Below are 20201 nucleotides of genomic sequence, written 5' to 3' on the forward strand. Positions count from 1 at the left end.
TGTCACCAGGAAGATCTATCATAAGATTTGGAGCAAATATCTTTATTGGTGTGAATCCAAAGGTTACTCTTGGAGTAAGGTTAGGATTCCTAGAGTTTTTTCTTTTCTACAAGAGGGTTTGGAGAAGGGATTATCAGCTAGTTCTCTGAAGGGACAAATCTCTGCTTTGTCTATTTTACTACACAAACGTCTGGCAGATGTCCCAGACGTTCGAGCATTTAGTCAGGCTTTGGTCAGAATTAAGCCTGTATTTAAATCGGTTGCTCCGCCTTGGAGCTTAAATTTAGTTCTTAAGGTTCTTCAAGGGGTTCTTTTTAAATCCATGCATTCCATAGATATTAAGCTTTTATCTTGGAAAGTTTTGATTCTATTAAGAATATCATTCAACAGATTGTTTTTCCTTCTTTGTGTCCTAATCCTTCATCAAAAAAGGAACGTTTATTGCACAATCTTAATGTGGTTCGTGCTTTAAAATTCTACTTACAAGCAACTAAAGATTTCCGTCAGACATCTTCATTGTTTGTTGTTTATTCTGGTAAACGGAAAGGTCAAAGGGCTATGGCTACCTCTCTTTCTTTTTGGCTGAGAGGCATCATCCGTTTGGCTTATGAGACTGCTGGACAGCAGCCTCCTGAAAGAATTACTGCTCATTCTACTAGAGCTGTGGCTTCCACATGGGCTTTTAAAAATGACGCGTCTGTTGAACAGATTTGTAAGGCAGCGACTTGGTCTTCGTTTCATACTTTTTCCAAATTTTAAAATTTTTATACTTTTGCTTCTTCAGAGGCTATTTTTGGGAGAAAGGTTCTTCAAGCAGTGGTGCCTTATGTTTAAAGGTCCCTGTCTTGTCCCTCCCTTCATCCGTGTCCTAAAGCTTTGGTATTGGTATCCCACAAGTAATGGATGAATCCGTGGACTCGATACATCTTACAAGAGAAAACATAATTTATGCTTACCTGATAAATTAATTTCTCTTGTGATGTATCAAGTCCACGGCCCGCCCTGTTTTTTCTAAAGACAGGCATTTGTATTTTTATTTTTGAAACTTTCAGTCACCACTGCACCCTATGGTTTCTCCTTTTTCTTCCTAGCCATCGGTCGAATGACTGGGGGGTGGAGTTAAGGGGGGAGCTATATAGGCAGCTCTGCTGTGGGTGCTCTCTTTGCCACTTCCTGTTGGGAAGGAGAATATCCCAAAAGTAATGGATGAATCCGTGGACTTGATACATCACAAGAGAAATGAATTTATCAGGTAAGCATAAATTATGTTTTTTAATTTTATTAAATGGTGTTATGAGTGTAACTCTACTTTTACATGTATTGTTGATGTGTTTTGTGCCACTTTTTATTCAAGCGTAGCAGTTAACCAGAGCACTGAGGTCACCCTAATCTGACGCATCTTAATTTCAATTGCACTCAGGCGATCACATTTACTTTCAACTTGTAGTACGTGCGATACTACGATGCACACAAACAGGTGCGATAAACACGATCTTGCTCGCTTGCAACTGTTAGAGCGAGGGCCGGAACTACGGGGGGTGCAGAGGTTGCGACTGGGCTGCGGGGGGGGGGGCGGGTTTAGCTTCAGCCAAAAAAAAAATTGACCTGCTACTGCCTGCACTGATATCATGTGAGTGTGACGTGATGCTTCACTAGTGTCTCTGACTACAGGGGTTAGTGTTTGTTTTACCCCTTGGCCGTGCCCAGAACTTAGTTAACTTCCCTCGTGATACCTGACTCTGAGCCTGACTGACTGATTGGCTTTGGCGGTTGGCGCGCCGCACGCACATTGGCTCTGCTCCTGACTGCACAGGTAGTCTGCTCAGTCGGCTTGTGAGTGCACGTGTAGTCAGCTGCCTCTGCTCGTCACTCGTCTCTCACACTGACTAAGCGAGGAGGGCGGCTAGAGACGGCTACTCGGTTAGTGGTGGTGAGGCTGAGTGGCATTGTGGCAGGCTGCCAGGCTGATTAAATTGAACCAGTAACTGGAGTAGTGGACTTGGCAGGTGTCAGGCGGTCAGTAGCGCAATGGCCACAACCGGTGAGACTGAGCTTTTTAGGGGAGTATCAGGGCCGAACCATCTCACAGACTGTATCACTTCACAGTCACACACTACATATAGTACTGGCTGGGGGGGGAATAGGGACCTAGGGTCAGCATAATATCACCATAAAAAGCATGGCTCAGTGCAAATGGACAGCCAAGTTACTGCTGCATCGGTGTAATGGACATTAAAGGGACACTGAACCCAATTTTTTTCTTTCATCATTCAGATAGAGCATGCAAATTTCTAATTTACTCCTATTAATTTTTCTTCATTCTCTTGCTTTCTTTATTTTATAAAAGAAGGCATCTAAGCTATTTTTTTGGTTCAGACCATGGAAAGCACTTGTTTATTGGTGAGTGAATTTATCCACCAATCAGCAAGGACAACCCAGGTTGTTCACCAAAAATGGGCTGGCATCTAAACTTACATTCTTGCATTTCAAATAAAGATACCAAGAGAATGAAGAAAATTTGATATAGGAGTAAATTAGAAAGTTGCTTAAAATTGCATGCTCTATCTGAATCACGAAAGAAAAAAATTAGGTTCAGTGTCCCTTTAATAACTGCATAACAACTCAATATGCTACAAGATGCTTTTTTTTCCCTGCTAACATTAGATTTTCATATTTAGCAGCAGAACGCTTTAATGGTTTTAATTATGTTTGAATGATCCAACTCCATACTACATTTGTGACATTGCCTGTAAGTATCGGTACTGTAAGCTTTAACTATAAGAAAATAAAAGCAGACTTTCATTCTAGTATCTCTCCATTACAGATGTTTTGTATTTATGTATTTATTTTGATGGAAATTATGTTGAATGTATAAAAAGTTATTTTACCCAGAAAACAAACTGCTATAAATTGGGTTGACAACTGTGCATGATGCATGGGAATTGTGGCCAATCAAGTAGTTACATTATTTGCAATAAAAGGGTTAAATATTGCTGTCTCTGTTATACTATTAATGCTGTAAAATACTAACTTGGTAACATAGAACAACCCACGGGGTCTGGAAGTCATGGCTCATAGAAATACAATTATGGTTCCTCTCTCTATGAACGATTTGATTAAAGGGACACTGAACCCAATTTTTTTTCTTTTGTGATTCAGATAGAGCATGCAATTTTTTTTTATTTTTTTTTAAGAATCAAAGTTTTTTATTGAGGAATACCAGATCTACAAGGGTAACATACAATAAACATTATACAAAGAATTGAAACACGTCACCTCTGAGGCTTTGTCAAGTCATTAATCTCTAGTATAACATGAAGTAATCACATTCTGGCATTACCTCTTTTTTTGTTTTGTTTCCTATGGTATAACACAGAAAGAAGAAAAGACCATTCACAGTTTAAATATCCATAACAACTTGTACATCCTATAGTATGGTAGACTAAATATAACATAAAGATGTATTTGGATTCCATAGAAATAAAAAAGGGATATAAGAAAAACTTATAACAATATGTTAACCATTGCGGATAAACACTGCTTATTTGTTCACTTACAGTAAGGGTGAATGGTAGTTAAAGGAGAGGGCGGGGGGCGGCGCTATAAGTTATATTGGAGCCAACAAGTTTCCCAGGTTGTTATCAGGATGGCTAATCTTTATAAGTATACTTAAGTAAAAACCTGATAAAAGTCCCAGGGCTTTTGTGTATAAAATGAATAAAATTACCGTCTGGAGCAGGTATTCTCAAAGAGGGGTATTAGGATGTATGCACTATGAGATATAAGACAGATGATGGCATACATGGTATATAATGAGATATAGGGGGCTTCCAAATGAGTTCCTCTCCTGGGGAGATGCCACCTACAGGCGAAAAGGGAATAGGGGTATGACCCGCAGGCAACAAGTACCGGCAGGAAAGGGAGGAGAGGAGCCTAACAATAATAAGTGATGTGCTCTAGTAATGAGGTGGTGCTGTGTCTGAAACTACAAACCTACAACATCAAGGTTTGTAGGGTATGGCAACTATATACATGCTAAGACTTCTAGCGGGTACAGGCTATTTGATACCATAACAGGAACTGGGACATCAAAAGTTGTCCCAGCTATAAACATCTATCCTACCATATCCAGCCCTGAGAATGCGCAGATATCTACAATTATTATGTAATGGCATAGACACATATAAAACAATAAATGCCAATGGTTCTTTGATAGCTCTGTAGCCTTCAATCTATAGTTAGTCTACATGTTGTAACTGTAAATAATTAAGCAGGAAGGCTCAGACATCCCGGCCGCAGACGTCCAAGCCCCTACATACGCATAAGACCAAAAGCATTACATATCTGGGTATGTATCTAGTAGTGCTAGAGCAAATATTTTTATACACTTCTGAATCAATTGTTAGCGTGAGCCTAGCTGAGTGTAAATAGCGCATGGTAAACTGGTATATAAAGGAAAAATGGTATGCAGGCAGTTATGAAATACAATCAGATAAAATCACATGCTGGGCTATAAAAATTTCCTCCAGGAGAAACATTAGTTATTGACAACTTTCATATTAGGCATATATATTGGCAGACGTGAGTGAGTAACACAGCTTTCATCTATGATACTTCTAAATTTGACCCAATAAGACACAGGGGGAACAGGTATAGGTAAACCTCAGTTTAAATTTTAAAGACACAAATGGGGGTAAACACAACCACCCAAATACAACAGAGTGAGTAGAGAACTACAGTATAGGTATGAAATGTGAACCACAACATCTACACTGTATAAAATTAAAATACAATAAGGGTATTAGTCTTGTGTGTTAAGTTAATACTCTAATCCATATAGATTCTAGCTCTAAGCTAACATGCACCTAGGTTGCTGTTACCTCAGTAAAATGTTAGTAAGATTGGCCAGAGATAGAGATTGTACTAGGTGGCCATTATTTAACCTGTTTGCTAATGTATTCGATTGATAACTCTAAAGCCTTGGGTGTGTATTATGCACTAAGTGATAAGGAGGCACAATTAACCTTTAACAGACATAAGTATATTCAATATAATTCTATATGGAACGCTGACGCAAAAGCTGGTGCCTTCTTCAATATAGATAGGTAATAGACACCTAGAGGTATATACATAAGTATCACAGCCAGAAAAAACAGAAGCATAACACGCCATCATAATCCAGTCTAATATGTAATCATTGAGCTGCTTTAAGATAGAAGGCTCATACAGGAGATAAGTGAAAATGTATATCAACGTATAAACATATAGGCATGCATATATATACAGAGCATCAATTCTGCTATTGCGACTAATATATGAAACATATTTAGCCAGCATATGGCTTGAAAGGTGCACATCGACTGTTTCTGACATTCACCTCTGACTATTTAATAACTATACACTTTCCTCCTCTAATCTATAAGCTAACATAAGACTCAGGAGTGTGAATTCAAATAGTTTCATACTAGTGGGTAGGAGGATTATACACTGTGGCCACAGACATATCCATATATTACATAGTAAAATAAGGCTCCATGTTATCACAACCATAACTTATCAGCATTACATCTAACCTTATGATTGTATAACAGGTTGTCTGACAATTTTCTTTATGTGCTATCACATGTGGAGACAGACATATACTAACGCTAGAACCCAACACATCTAGTAAGACTCTAAAGAGATACATGCAAAGAAACTTAGATGAGTATATGTGTGGCAAGAATCAGCTGAAGCTAGCCGAGGCATTCAGCTGTTATAGCGTATCATAATTTATTTGTCCATATCCATTTTGAGGCGAGAGACTTAATTTATCCGTATCCGTTTGGGCTGCTGTCTACCTCGAGGCATGTACTGTCCTAATTGAGGCTACCCGGGTTATGATCTTTAGCCCACACCTATGCGACTCCGACTCAATACAAAGTCTAGTGATAGTCCTTCAGTCTCGGGATACCGAGGGACAACAGGGCATCTCAAAGGACTCTGAAGCAGCAACAACACTGGCTGAGTCCCAATCGGCAAAAGAACGAGCAACGCCACACCACGTGCACCCAAGAGAGCCGCGACAGACTGCAGAGCGACGATGTCCATAGATGCCATAAATGTTGCGGGCACTCCGGTCTCTGAAGTACGCAGGAGCCAAGAACCTATCCAGGCTCAGGTTAGTGTCATATGGAGCCAAGCGGATGTAACTGTTATATAGAGTCCCATACGCATTATGCTTCACCAGTTTAAAGAGATGTTCCGCTTCTGCCTCTGGCTGACTTACGCTTGGCTCTTTCATCGCCGGGAGTGATAGACACATCTTCCGTGGCTCAGAGTAGTCCGGAGGAGTGCCATTCTGAAGCGCCATATTTCGGTCTGCCTCACTAATGGGAATTATCATCCCTTCGGTAGGCCAGGCTGGGGAGACCCTATCTTCACCGCTACATGCTGCCGTAAGATCTTCAAAGTAAATATCCATTTTGGCCTCTAAGCATTTAAACAAGGTCTGCAGTGTGGCGTAAGATTCCTCCATTTTTAAGACTCATAGAGGGCCGCAAAACTCTTTGCCTATGACTCCTGATCTTATAGTGATGGGCAGGATAAACAGCTCTAAGGAGATGCAAAATAGTATCAGAGCAGTCTAGAAACTATTAGAAAGCTGCTGCAATGGTTGTGTACCAAATATTAAGTAGTAGTTGGCCTCTTCAGTTTACTGGCGATCAGAGCTCCATATGTTAGTGGCCTTCCATGTTGGAGGTTGGCTCCGCCCCCAGAGCATGCAATTTTAAGCAACTTTCTAATTTACTTCTATTATCAATTTTTCTTAGTTCTCTTTATTTGAAAAAGAAGGCATCTAAGCTAAGGAGCCAGCAAATATATAGTTCAGGACCACGGACAGCACTTGTTTATTGGTGCTGTTCAATCAGCAAGGACAACCCACGTTGTTCAACAAAAATGGGCCGGCATCTAAACTTACATTCTTGCTTTTCAAATAAACATACCAAGAGAATGAAGAAAAATTGATAATAGGAGTTAATTAGAAAGTTGCTTAAAATTGCATGCTCTATCTGAATAACAAAAGAAAAACATTTGGGTTCAGTATCCCTTTAAGGCTCCTTTGATATTTAATATATATTTACTATAATAATAATATTATTCCATGACCTCACAGGGTAATGACTAATGTACAATTAAACCAAAGCTTAAACCTATAGGCATATGCGTGTATATGTCTGTGTGTATGTATTTATGCATTTATGTTTGTGTTTCTGTGTGTGTGTGTGTGTGTGTGTGTGTTTGTATGTGACTGTGTGTGTATTTATGCATGTATGGTGTATGGACAGACTGTGTCACTCACTATATACACTACTGATGGGTAAAACAGTGTCACTATATACAGTAATAGGGGGTCAGACCATCTCACAGACTGTGGGCAAAGGGTACCCCCTTTTGCAGACATGTAATCTGATTCACAATTTTTTCTTTCTGTGTTAAATGTTAAAAAAAAAAAAAAAAAGTAGAAAAAAAGATATGTATCAAATTCACATTTTTTGGGTGGGGTTGGGGGCCTTCTTAGATTCATGCACCTGGGCCCTGTGGTTTCTAGTTACGCCTCTGGTTAGCGCCACTCGTAATCTGGCCCTATGTGTTTAACTACAATGTGGAGGTTAAACTAAAAGGTAAAGCCCCGCACTGGAGAAACAATCATTGCAGCTCCAGAACAAAACATAGTTGGTGAGTCAATAAGGATTGGCAGTTGCAAACACCAGCGTATAATTTTTTATGCTTAAAGGGCCAGTAAACATAGAAAATGTTATATAATTCTGCACATAGTGCAGAATTATATAACATTATATTAGTGCTAGATTTATATAACCTAATATTGCCGGTGAATTGTTATTTAAAAAGAGTGTTTTCCAGACCCGCTCTCTGTGCTCTACTGAGCGGGTCTGTTTTTTACACTCAGCGCATCTGGCCAGCTGTCTAGTTGCTGTGAGTGTAAAAAACAGACCCGCTCAGTAGAGCACAGAGAGCGGGTCTGGAAAACACTCTTTTTTTTATAACAATTCACCGGCAATATTAGTTTATATAAATCGAGCACTAATATAATGTTATATAATTCTGCACTATGTGCAGAATTATATAACATTATTTTCTATGTTTACTGGCCCTTTAAGTGCTTGCATTGCCCAGAGGGGGACTTCTGTATTACAAGCTGCTGTTGCAGTTTTCAAAAGCAAAAATATACAAGTAACTAACAAGTGATATTTATTTTTAAAGGTCGAAAAAATTCGAACTCTATTACGAACTGTTGATCTTCCTGACATAAAAGTTGGATCTGTAGAAGAGTTCCAGGGGCAGGAGTTCCTGGTCATCATTATTTCAATGGTATGTAAGTGCAGATGTCAATATTGCTGCTTTACACTACACATGTTAAATGCATACTGAAATCTTAAAAGTTGATATATTTAAGAAATGTAAGTACTACACCTTAACCTATGTAGTGTCAAAGATTATTTCTGTACATCAGTTGTACTGTAGTATTTTTTATAATGCAGTGAGCTTCTATCCCACAAAATATCTGTTCAGATATCTACTTCCTGTTAGTTTCATAATCAAAATAAATCTCTATTTAAAAAAAAAAAAGTAAATCAAATGCATAGCCAGGAATTTCCCAACTTTTTGACTTGGAGGACTTGGTCTATTGACATAAATTTAAGAACACTGAATTTCCATTTTTTTAAACTTGTATATTATAAGTTCTTTTTTAAATAGAAATATTGTAAACAGATGGCATAGTGTATTTGTTAGTTGAGCTGAACAGATCTTTGCAGGTTCACATGGCCAGCCATTCAATTAATAGAAGCCATAGGACTTTTTCTTTTGCAAGATGTACCGAGTCCACGGTTTCATCCTTGTGGGATATTATCCTTCCCTACAGGAAGTGGCAAAGAGAGCACCCACAGCAGAGCTGTCTATATAGCTCCCCCCTTAACTCCACCCCCCAGTCATTCTCTTTGCCGGCTCTAAGCAGGAAGGGTAAAGTGAAAGAGGTGATAAAATATTAGTTTTTAATTCTTCAATCAAGAGTTTTATTTTTAAATGGTACCGGTTTGTACTATTTACTCTCAGGCAGCAGATGGATGAAGACTGCTGCCTGGAGGATGATGATCTTAGCATTTGTAACTAAGGTCCATTGCTGTTCCCACAGAGGCTGAGGAGTACAGGAAACTTCAGTGTGAGGAACGGTTTCATGCTATGCAGCAATGAGGTATGTTCAGTCATATTTTTTCTGGAGAGACTGTGTATTTCAGAAAGGCTGACATTATACCCAGGAGGGTAAGGGTAAGCAATAATTCTAGAACTAAAGAGAAGGGCATTACTTAGCTTGCTTATGGTGCCAATTACATATATTGTTGATACTGAATGTAAAAGGTATGTGAGCAAACGTTTTTTTGGTGGGAGTGCTTTAACGTTTTTTGTGGGCAATAAACGTTTTGGGCAACTTTATTAGGACACACATGGCTTATGTTTAGGGTCTTGGAACCCACATGGCTAGTTATAACATAGAGTGAGATGGACGGGGCCTATTTTCGCGCCTCAGTTGCGCACTTAGTTTTGTACTACAAGCAGCAAGCTCTAACTCCTGAGGGCCCTGGTGTATGTTTTGGGCCAAATCGAAGCTTTTACCCCACACTTTCGATCCCTGAGGGCAGGTAGGGCCACAGCAGGGCTGTGGCAAGGTGCTGAGGATTTTTTTTCCGGATTTCGGCCTATTTTCGATCCGGTTTGGAAGTTGTTTTAATTGTTAAAAAATTATGTGCTGCAATCTCAACTACCTATTTTGTGTCTACATACAAAATTTTGAAAAATTTGGTGCATGTTTAGGCTGTTTTGCAGAATGTGTATGCTTTTTTTCTCTTAAAGGCACAGTACCGTTTTTTAAGATTGTTATTTTTTTCACTAGATAAAGTGTTTTCATGATTGTTTGTAGTCATTACTAGCCTGTTCAACATGTCTGACATTGAGGAAAGTCAATGTTTAATATGTTTAGAAGCCATTGTGGAACCTCCACTTAGAATGTGTCCCTCATGCACTGAAAGGTCAATAAATTGTAAAGAACATTTTAGCTACTAAAAGTATGTCGCAGGATGATTCTCAGTCAGAAGAGAATCAGGTTATACCATCTAATTCTCCCCAAGTGTCACAAACGTTAACGCCCGCACAAGCAACGCCAAGTACTTCTAGTGCGTCTAATTCTTTCACCCTGCAGGATATGGCCGCAGTTATGAATACTACCCTCACTGAGGTTTTATCTAAGCTGCCGGGGTTGCAGGGGAAGCGCAGTAGGTCTGGTGTGAGAACAAACACTGAGCCCTCTGACGCTTTATTAGCTATATCTGATGTACCCTCACAATGTTCTGAAGTGAGAGATTTGCTGACTGAGGGAGAGATTTCTGACTTAGGAAATATGTTCCCTCAGACAGATTCAGATATGACGGCTTTTAAATTTAAACTAGAACACCTCCGCTTATTGCTCAGGGAGGTTTTATCGACTCTGGATGATTGTGACCCTATTGTAGTTCCAGAGAAATTGTGTAAAATGGACAAATTTCTAGAGGTTTCTGCCTACATTGTTTTTTCCAGTCCCTAAGAGGATTTCGGAAATTGTTACTAAGGAGTGGGATAGACCAGGTATTCCGTTCACTCCCCCTCCTACTTTTAAGAAAATGTTTCCCATATCAGATGCCGTGCAGGACTCGTGGCAGACCTTCCCTAAGGTTGAGGGAGCTATTTCTACACTGGCTAAGCGTACAACTATACCTATTGAGGACAGTTGTGCTTTCAAAGATCCTATGGATAAAAAATTAGAGGGTCTCCTGAAGAAAATATTTGTTCATCAAGGTTTTCTTCTCCAACCTATAGCGTGCATTGTTCCTGTAACTACTGCAGCGTCCTTTTGGTTCGAGGCTCTGGAAGAGACTCTTCAGGTTGAGACTCCATTAGAGGATATTCTAGATAGAATTAGGGCTCTCAAGCTAGCTAATTCTTTCATTACAGATGCCGCTTTTCAATTGGCTAAATTAGCGGCGAAGAATTCAGGTTTTGCCATTTTAGCGCGCAGAGGGTTATGGCTTAAGTCCTGGTCTGCTGATGTGTCATCAAAAGCTAAGCTTTTATCCATCCCTTTCAAGGGTAAGACCCTATTCGGACTTGAACTGAAAGAGATCATTTCAGACATCACTGGAGAGAAAGGCCATGCCCTTCCTCAGGATAAGATGAGGACCAAACAAAATAATTTTTGTTCCTTTCGAAACTTCTAAGGTTGTCCCTCTCCCTCTGCCGCGAAGCAAGAGGGGAATCTAGTAACCCAGGGGTATCTTCTAGATTTCAAAGATTCTCCCCCAAGGGGGAGATTTCATCTTTCTCAATTGTCTGTAAACCAGACAAAAAGAGAGGCATTCTTACGCTGCGTAGAAGACCTATATTCCATGGGAGTGATCTGCCCAGTTCTGAATACAGAACAGGGGCAAGGGTTCTACTCCGATCTGTGGTTCCCAAAAAAGAGGGAACTTTCAGACCAATTTTGGATCTCAAGATCCTAAACAAATTCCTCAGAGTCCCATCCTTCAAGATGGAGACCATTCGGACTATTTTGCCAATGATCCAGGAGAGTCAATATATGACCACAGTGGACTTAAAGGCTACGTATCTACACATTCCTATCCACAAAGATCATCACCAGTTCCTCAGGTTCGCCTTTCTGGACAAGCATTACCAGTTTGTGGCTCTTCCCTTCGGGTTGGCCACGGCTTCCAGAATTTTCACAAAGGTGCTAGGGTCCCTTCTGGCGGTTCTAAGGCCGTGGGGCATAGCTGTGGCGCCTTATCTGGACGATATCTTAATCCAGGTGTCAACTTACCAATTAGCCAAGTCTCACACGGACATCGTGTTGGCTTTTCTAAGATCTCACAGGTGGAAGGTGAACGTGCAAGAGAGTTCATTTATCCCTCTCACAAGAGTTCCATTTCTGGGAACTCAGAAAAATCTTCATGTCCACCGAATTTATCAGACGGAGGTCAGGAAATCAAAGATTTTATCCATCTGCCGAGCCATTCCTCGGCCGTCAGTGGCTCAGTGTATGGAGGTAATTGGTTTCATGGTAGCGTCAATGGACATAGTTCCGTTTGCTCGCTTGCATCTCAGACCACTGCAACTTTGCATGCTCAAACAGTGGAATGAGGATTGTGCAGATTTATCTCCTCTGATAAATCTGGACCAAGAGACCAGAGACTCTCTTCTTTGGTGGTTGTCATAGGATCATCTGTCCAAGGGAATGTGTTTCCGCAGGCCAGCATGGGTCATAGTGACTACATACGCCAGCCTATTGGGCTGGGGTGCAGTCTGGAATTCCCTGAAAGCACAGGGATTGTGGACTCAGGAGGAAGCTCTCCTCCCAATAAATATTCTAGAACTGAGAGTGATATTCAGTGCGCTTCAGGCGTGGCCTCAGCTGGCGTCGGCCATATTCATAAGATTCCAGTCGGACAATATCACGACTGTAGCATATATCAATCATCAAGGGGGAACAATGAGTTCTCTAGCGATGATAGAGGTTACCAAAATAATTCAAATCCTATATCCCAGGAGTGGAGAACTGGGAAGCAGATTTTCTAAGTCGTCAGACTTTTCATACGGGGGAGTAGGAACTCCATCCAGAGGTGTTTGCACAATTGATTCAGCAATGGGGCACACCAGAATTGGACCTGATTGCGTCTCGTCAGAACGCCAAACTTCCTTGTTACGGGTCCAGGTCAAGGGATCCTCAGGCAGTACTGATAGATACTCTAGCAGTACCCTGGTCGTTTAACCTGGCTTATGTGTTTCCACCATTTCCTCTCCTTCCTCGTTTGATTGCCATAATCAATCCGGAGAGAGCTTCGGTGATTTTGATAGCACCTGCGTGGCCATGCAGGACTTGGTATGCAGACCTGGTGGACATGTAATTTCTTCCACCATGGACTCTGCCACTGAGACAGGACCTTCTGATTCAAGATCCGTTCCAGCATCCAAATCTAGTTTCTCTGCGGCTGACTGTTTGGAGATTGAACGCTTGATTTTATCCAAGTGGGGTTTCTCTGAGTCGGTCATAAATACCTTTTCCTCACCAGGAAAATTTATCACAAGATATGGCGTAAATATCTTTATTGTGCAAATCCAAAGGCTACTCATGGAGTAAGATCAGGATTCCTAGGATTTTGTCCTTTATCCAAGAAGGATTGGAGAAGGGGTTATCAGCTAGTTCCTTAAAGGGACAGATATCTGCTTTATCAATTCTACTGCACAAACGTCTGGCAGATGTTCCAGACGTTCAGTCGTTCTGTCAAGCTTTAGTAAGAATCAAGCCTGTGTTTAAACCTGTTGCTCCGCCATGGAGTCTGAATTTAGTTCTTAAAGTTCTTCAAGGAGTTCCGTTTGAACCTATGCATTCCATAGATATTATGCTTCTATCTTGGAAAGTTCTGTTTCTAGTTGCTATCTCTTCAGCTCGAAGAGTTTCTGAACTATCTGCATTACAATGTGACTCGCCTTATCTTGTTTTCCATGCTGATAAGGTGGTTTTGCGTACCAAACCTGGATTCCTTCCTAAGGTTGTTGCCAACAGGAATTTCAATCAGGAAAATGTTGTTCCTTCTCTGTGTCCTAATCCTCCTTCTAAGAAGGAACGTCTGTTGCACAACTTGACGTGGTTCATGCTTTGAAGTTTTATTTGCAAGCAGCCAAAGATCTCCGTCAAACATCTTCTTTGTTTGTTGTCTATTCTGGAAAGCGTAGAGGTCAAAAGGCTACGGCTACCTCTTTCCTTTTGGCTGAAAAGCATAATCCGTTTGGCATATGAGACTGCTGGACAGCAGCCTCCCGAAAGGGTTACAGCTCACTCTACTAGAGCGGTGGTTTCCACATGGGCTCTTAAGAATGATGCTTCTGTTGAACAAATTTGTAAGGCTGCTACTTGGTCTTTGCTTCATACCTTTTCCAAATTTTCCAAATTTGATACTTTTGCTTCTTCGAAGGCTATTTTTGGGAGAAAGGTTCTGCAAGCAGTGGTGCCTTCCGTTTCGGTCCCTGTCTTGTCCCTCCCTTCATCCGTGTCCTAAAGCTTTGGTATTGGTAGTATCCCACAAGTAAGGATAAAACCGTGGACTCGGTACATCTTGCAAAAGAAAACAAAATGAATGCTTACCTGATAAATTTCTTTCCTTTGCGATGTACCGAGTCCACGGCCCGCCCTGTCTATTTAAGACAGATAGTATTTTTTATTGAAAACTTCAGTCACCTCTGCACCTTATAGTTTCTCCTTTTTCTTCCTAAGCCTTCGCTTGAATGACTGGGGGGTGGAGTTAAGGGGGGTGCTATATAGACAGCTCAGCTGTGGGTGCTCTCTTTGCCACTTCCTGTAGGGAAGGATAATATCCCACAAGTAAGGATGAAACCGTGGACTCGGTACATTGCAAAAGAAAGAAATTTATCGGGTAAGCATAAATTTAGTTTTTCATAGTTTTATCAAATCTATGCATTTAAATAACAATTTTGATTTCTTAAAGGGACAGCAAACAATTTTAGATTGTAATATATCTTTAGTTATGCATAGCAGAACAACTTTGCAATATGCTTTCGTTATTTATTTTGTGATTATTATTTTTTTATGTAATTTAACTCTAAAAAGTGTGGGTTTTCTTGGTCTCAGAACTAGAAATGCAAAATGTTTATTTACTTTTTATCTAATTTGCTTCATTCTCTTGGTATCCTTTGTTGAAAAGCATATCTCAGTAGGCCCAGGAGCAGCAAAGCATTACTGGGAGCTCAGTGCTGATTGGTGGCTGCACACAAATGCCTTTTTTCATGGCTGATCAGATGTGTTCAATTAGCTCCCAGTAGTACATTGCTGCTCCTTCAACAAAGGATACCAAGAAAATGAAGCAAATTTGAGTATAGAAGTACAATAGAAAGTTGTTTAAAATTACATGTTCCATCTGAATCATAAAAGAAAAAAGTGTTTTTTCATGTCCCTTTAAGGCTTATTCTGCTACACATATTCCCTAATTGACTTCAGTAGGCGAATCACAAAACAATTCCAAAACCCCCAGCAAAGGGGATATACACACAAAAGAAATGCCGCTCTGGACCAGCGGAGCAGTAGTGTTGGGTCGATAGTCCTAAAATTACATTCTTTAACAAAATAGTGCGTGTGCTTTGTCAACTGCATTATCTCCCTCTAAAGTTTTACAGATTGTTGGGGTTTTCAGGAAGTCCTAGTGTGCACAATCATTAGAGGATGGTGTAGGTATCTAGTGACATTTTAGCCAGTAATGCCAGTAGAGGCATTTCCCTCAATGTATGTTAATATGCTCTGCTTCACTATAGTAATGAATCACTCTTTGAAACAAATTTTACAGGTTGGTCAAATGTATGTGTGAGCTAGGTTAAAATGTATCAGGATCAGTAATAACATTTATTTGGACATAATTATAGGTCTGTTGTGGACCAGGGTACATGGACATTTATTATTTGCCCTGTTGAGCTTAGTACATCCAATAATGGGTGCTAAATCATGAGCTCTATATTTGGTACTTTGGCCCAGGTGTTGGCAGTAATTTGGGTACTATGATTATGTTGCATGCTAGGAATTTGCCTAATCACTTCTGGGCTTCCAACTGTAAGATTATATCACTGTTTTGCCTATATATTATAATTTGTTATATGGCATTAGAGGGGGTTATGCATTGGAGTATAAATCTGGGAGTATAATGTTTTGCTAATGGGTTTGATTGAAATTTTGCAATCTTTTTTTCTTTCCAATGGCATGGAGAGTCCAAGAATTCATTCCAATTAATAGTGGGATATTCAACTCCTGGCCAGCAGGAGGAGGCAAAGAGCACCCCAGCAGAGCTGTTCAGTGTCACTTCCCTTACCCATAATCCCCAGTCATTCTCTTTGCCTCTGTCAAGGGAGGATGTGCAAAGATGGTGTCTGAAGATATTTAATCCTTTAATGGGTACTTTTCCCTGCAAGCAAGGATTGTGGTCAAGCTGTGTACATGCCAATCTCTTTAGTAAGAGTAATGGTGGCTTTTAGCAGTTGGAAGACGGCGAGGTGGTCTTTGCTTACCTTCTAACATTTATGCTACCCCTATATAGAAAACCAGGGTTGGTTACTCTGTTTTTCTTTTTCTACAGGTCCCTGTCAGCGGCCGGATGAGGCTAACAGACCTGTGATGCTGCATCTGCCCTGCAGCTGAAGCTCCTAAGGTAAGTGCTTTTATCCCTCCATTTTGAATATTAGAGCCTGGGGGAAATTTATATATAGATATATATTAATTTTGGGATTTAAATCATTGGGCAGTTTTTACGCATAAGAGACCAGAGGGCAGCCAGTGCTATATTAAGCCACTCATCTCACTATGTGTGTAATATGTCAGAGTGATCCCCCTTATTTTATACATTTTTTCTCTATAGAGAATAATTTTATTAAACAATCCCTGGTTCAGTATAGACTGGGTCAGACCGGCCTAGCAGCTCCTTTTCGCATGCTTTGTTTCTGCTGCACACATTTCCACTCTGTCAATTTGCATTCACAGGCTTTAGAATCTTTTTATTGAGGAACGGAGAGTGGTGTGAGGAGCATAGTGAATGAAGTATATTGTATTAATGTGCTCCCTTTCAGTGGCGGATAATCTGTCTTCTTTGTACTAAGTGGATAAGAGACTACCACACTCCATTATTTAGGATCTGCAAATCATATTATGGGATTTATATGCGGCTGTAATATTGACGCCCTTTAAGGGTTCATTTTTAATTGAGGACTCTGATAGGGTTTATATATTAAGAGATTCAATGCAAGTTCAGTCTTGATTTTTATGTGGGTTACGGTGTCATAATCAGTTCGCGCCTTTCCATATATGGCGGAGGAATTACCTAACTGAGTTCTCCCACATGATTTTTAAAGAAAATAAGAAAAGAGAAATGAAACGGATGTCATACAATGGCACCTTTAGTTTCTACATACCCATTACAATCTGGTACATTGAAGTAATTGGTTTTGAAGTGTCACTGCGAATCCGACTTTAAGATTAAGCCGTCATGGTGGCTGAAGGGACCAGAAGGAGCTAAGAGTCTGCAAGGTCTGCTCTAATGTACTTCGTTTTACCCCTCAATACAAGATCTAAAGGCGTCAGGTTTATTAGATTTTCCTTATTCTATCAGGGATAATTGTCGCTGCAGGCTGACATCCTCCTGCTCTCTAGGGGATTCTCTTGTGTTGGAGCGAGACAAAAGTGTTTTAATGGATGGCTAGAGTTATGCTGTTTTCACAGAAGTAAATTGTTTCTGCTGCCCTTTGAGAAGCAGGGTCTTTTATGCTGCATTCACAGAAGGATTGACACGCAAGCCGTACTTGAAATCTGCTACGGCTTGAGACCGCTGGTGGCGGGGTTAAGGTTCCTGCCACAGGTTTGCGTTTGGGCGCGATTTTGCCTACTCCGTTGTGAAACTGGTGTGCGCAAATTTAACGTGTTGGCTGTTCACAACTTTATGTGTAAGCTTAGCTATATCAGCTATCTTAATTTTTGCCTGTAATCATAACTTCAACATTCTATGTTTATATATGATGCTCTTTCATATATGTCCTAAAATGCTTTTTCATGTTATCATATTTTATGTATATGGGCACAATGATTTTTTTTTCTCATGTTGAGGAGAATTATTTATTAGGTGCTATTTCTCTCTTTATTGATACAGGACTAGAAGAATAGACCTAAGGTTCGACAGAATTCCAATTTTCGTTCCTTTTGCAGTTTCAAAGAACAAAAGTCTTCCTCTATTAAAAACGGCGCAATACAGGACCTCATGGAAGTCCAGTCAGCCTTGGAGTAAGGGGAAGCAAGCCAAGAAGTCTTCAGTTGATAACAAATCAGCATGAAGGGACCGCCCCCGATCCAGCCTTGGATCAAGTGGGGGGCAGACTTTCCTTTTTTTTAGCAGGCTTGGATCCTTGGGCTGTGGAAATAGTATCCCAGGGTTACAGAATAGGGTTCAAGTCTTGCACCCCCCCCCCCCCCCCCCAGGGCAGATTTATCCTGTCAAGGTTATCTGCAAGCAAGAGGGAACTTTCCATCCCATTTTGGACCTAAAGTGTCTCAACAAATTCCTCAAGGTTCTATTCTTCCCTTGGTTCAGGAAGGTCAGTTCATGACTACCATAGATCTGAAGGATGCGTATCTTCATGTTTCCATTCACAGGGAACATCACCAATTCAATTGGTCTTATGGTTGCTTCCATGGACATCATTCCTTTTGCTCGGTTTCATCTGAGACCCCTACAGCTATGCATGCTCAGTCAATGGAACGGAGACCACTCAGATTTCTTGCAGAGGATAGCTCTGGATCCCCTAATGAGAGACTCTTTCGTGGTGGATTTCGCATGACCATATGTCTCAGGGTACATGCTTCCTGAGATCTTCCTGGGTGATTGTGACCATGGACGCCAGCCTATCAGGCTGGTGAGCAGTTTGGAGCTCCGTAAAAGAGCTCAGGGTCTTTGGACTCGAGAGGAGTCTTCCCATAAACATCCTAGAGTTGAGAGCAATCTTCAATGCCTTAACAGCTTGGCCTCAACTAGCTTTGGTCCGGTTTATCAGATTCCAATTGGACAACATCTCCGCGGTGGCATACATCAACCATCAGGGAGGAACTCTGAGTTCGTCAGCAATGAAGTAGGTGACCCGCATTCTCCAGTGTGCTAAATCCCACGATTGTCTCCTATCTGCAATCCACATTCCAGGGGTGGACAACTGGGAAGCGGATTTTCTGAGCAGGCAGACTTTTCATCCAGGGGGAGTGGGCTCTCCATCCGGAGGTATTCTCAATGATAGCCCTCAGGTGGGGGGTTCCGGAGTTGGATCTGATGGTGTTGAATTGCCAAGCTTCCAAAGTACGGTTCAAGATCAAGAGATCCTCAAGCCGCTCTGATAGATGCTCTGGCGTTTCTTTGGAACTTCGGTCTAGCATACCTGTTTCCTTCGTTTACTCTCCTTCCATGAGTCATTGCTTGTATCAAACAAGAGAGAGCGCCTGTGATTCTAATAGCTTCTGACTGGCCTCGCAGGATCTGGTTCCCCGATCTGGTGAAGATGTCATCTCTTCCACCTTGGCGGTTACCTCTGACGAAGGACCTTCTACTTCAGGATCCCTTCCTCCACCCAAATCTGGATTCTCTGAAGGTAACTGCTTGGAGATTGAACGCCTAGTTTTGGCTAGGCGTGGCTTCTCTGAGTAGGTCATTGATACCATGCTTCAGGCTTGTAAGCCTGTTACTCGTAGGATTTACCATGAGGTATGGTGTAAATACCTTTTATTGGTGTGAATAAAAAGGTTTCTCTTGGAGCAGGGTAAAGTTACCTCGAATTTTGTATTTTCTTCAGGAGGGACTGGAGAAAGGTCTGTCAGTCAGATTTCTGCACGGTCTATCCTATTGCACAAACGTCTGGCAGATCTGCTATATGTTCAATCCTTTGTTCAGGCCTTGGTCAGGATCAGGCCTGTTTAAACCGGTTGCTCCTCCTTGGAGCCTTAATCTTGTTCTTAAAGTTTTGCAGCAGGCTCCGTTTGAGCCAATGCATTCTGTTGATATTCAGTTCTTACCTTGGAAGGTTTTGTTTATTTTTGCTATTTCTTCTGCTCGCTCTCCTCGAGTTTCCGAGCTTTCGGCTCTGCAGTGTGATTCCACTTACCTTTTTTTTAATGCGTATAAGGTGGTCCTTCGTACTAAGCTGGGTAATGTAGTATCAGATTGCAATATCAATCAAGAAATTGTTGTTGCTTTTTTTTGTCCCAATCCTTCTTTTCAGAAGGAAAGCCTTTTGCATAACCTGGACGTTGTTCGTGCTTTTTACCTTCAAGGGAACTAACAGATTTTCGGCAATCATCTGCCCTGTTCGTTGTTTTCTCTGGTAAGTGTAAGGGCAGAAGCCACTTCTATTACTCTTCCTCTCCCGGTTGAGAAGTGTTATCCGGTTAGCTTATGAAACAGCTGGACAACAGCCTCCTGAGAGAATTACGGCACAGTCCACTAGATCTGTTTCTTCTTCCTGGGCTTTCAAAAATTAAGCTTCTGTGGAGAAAATCTGCACTTGGTCCTCATTGCATACCTTTTCCAAAT

General features: G+C 41.0%; 1 protein-coding gene across 1 annotated transcript in view; it reads left to right on the plus strand.

The window, feature by feature from the left end:
- Window positions 1-20201, plus strand: part of MOV10L1 (Mov10 like RISC complex RNA helicase 1) — a 1168229-nt gene that overhangs the window by 950585 nt on the left and 197443 nt on the right. The window contains exon 23 of the mRNA XM_053719185.1: window positions 8266-8373. Coding sequence (XP_053575160.1) covers window positions 8266-8373 — 108 coding nt within the window. The remainder of the gene's footprint in view (window positions 1-8265; window positions 8374-20201) is intronic.

Source organism: Bombina bombina, chromosome 6 (assembly GCF_027579735.1).
Source record: "Bombina bombina isolate aBomBom1 chromosome 6, aBomBom1.pri, whole genome shotgun sequence".
In the NCBI taxonomy this organism is placed as follows: Eukaryota; Metazoa; Chordata; class Amphibia; order Anura; family Bombinatoridae; genus Bombina; species Bombina bombina.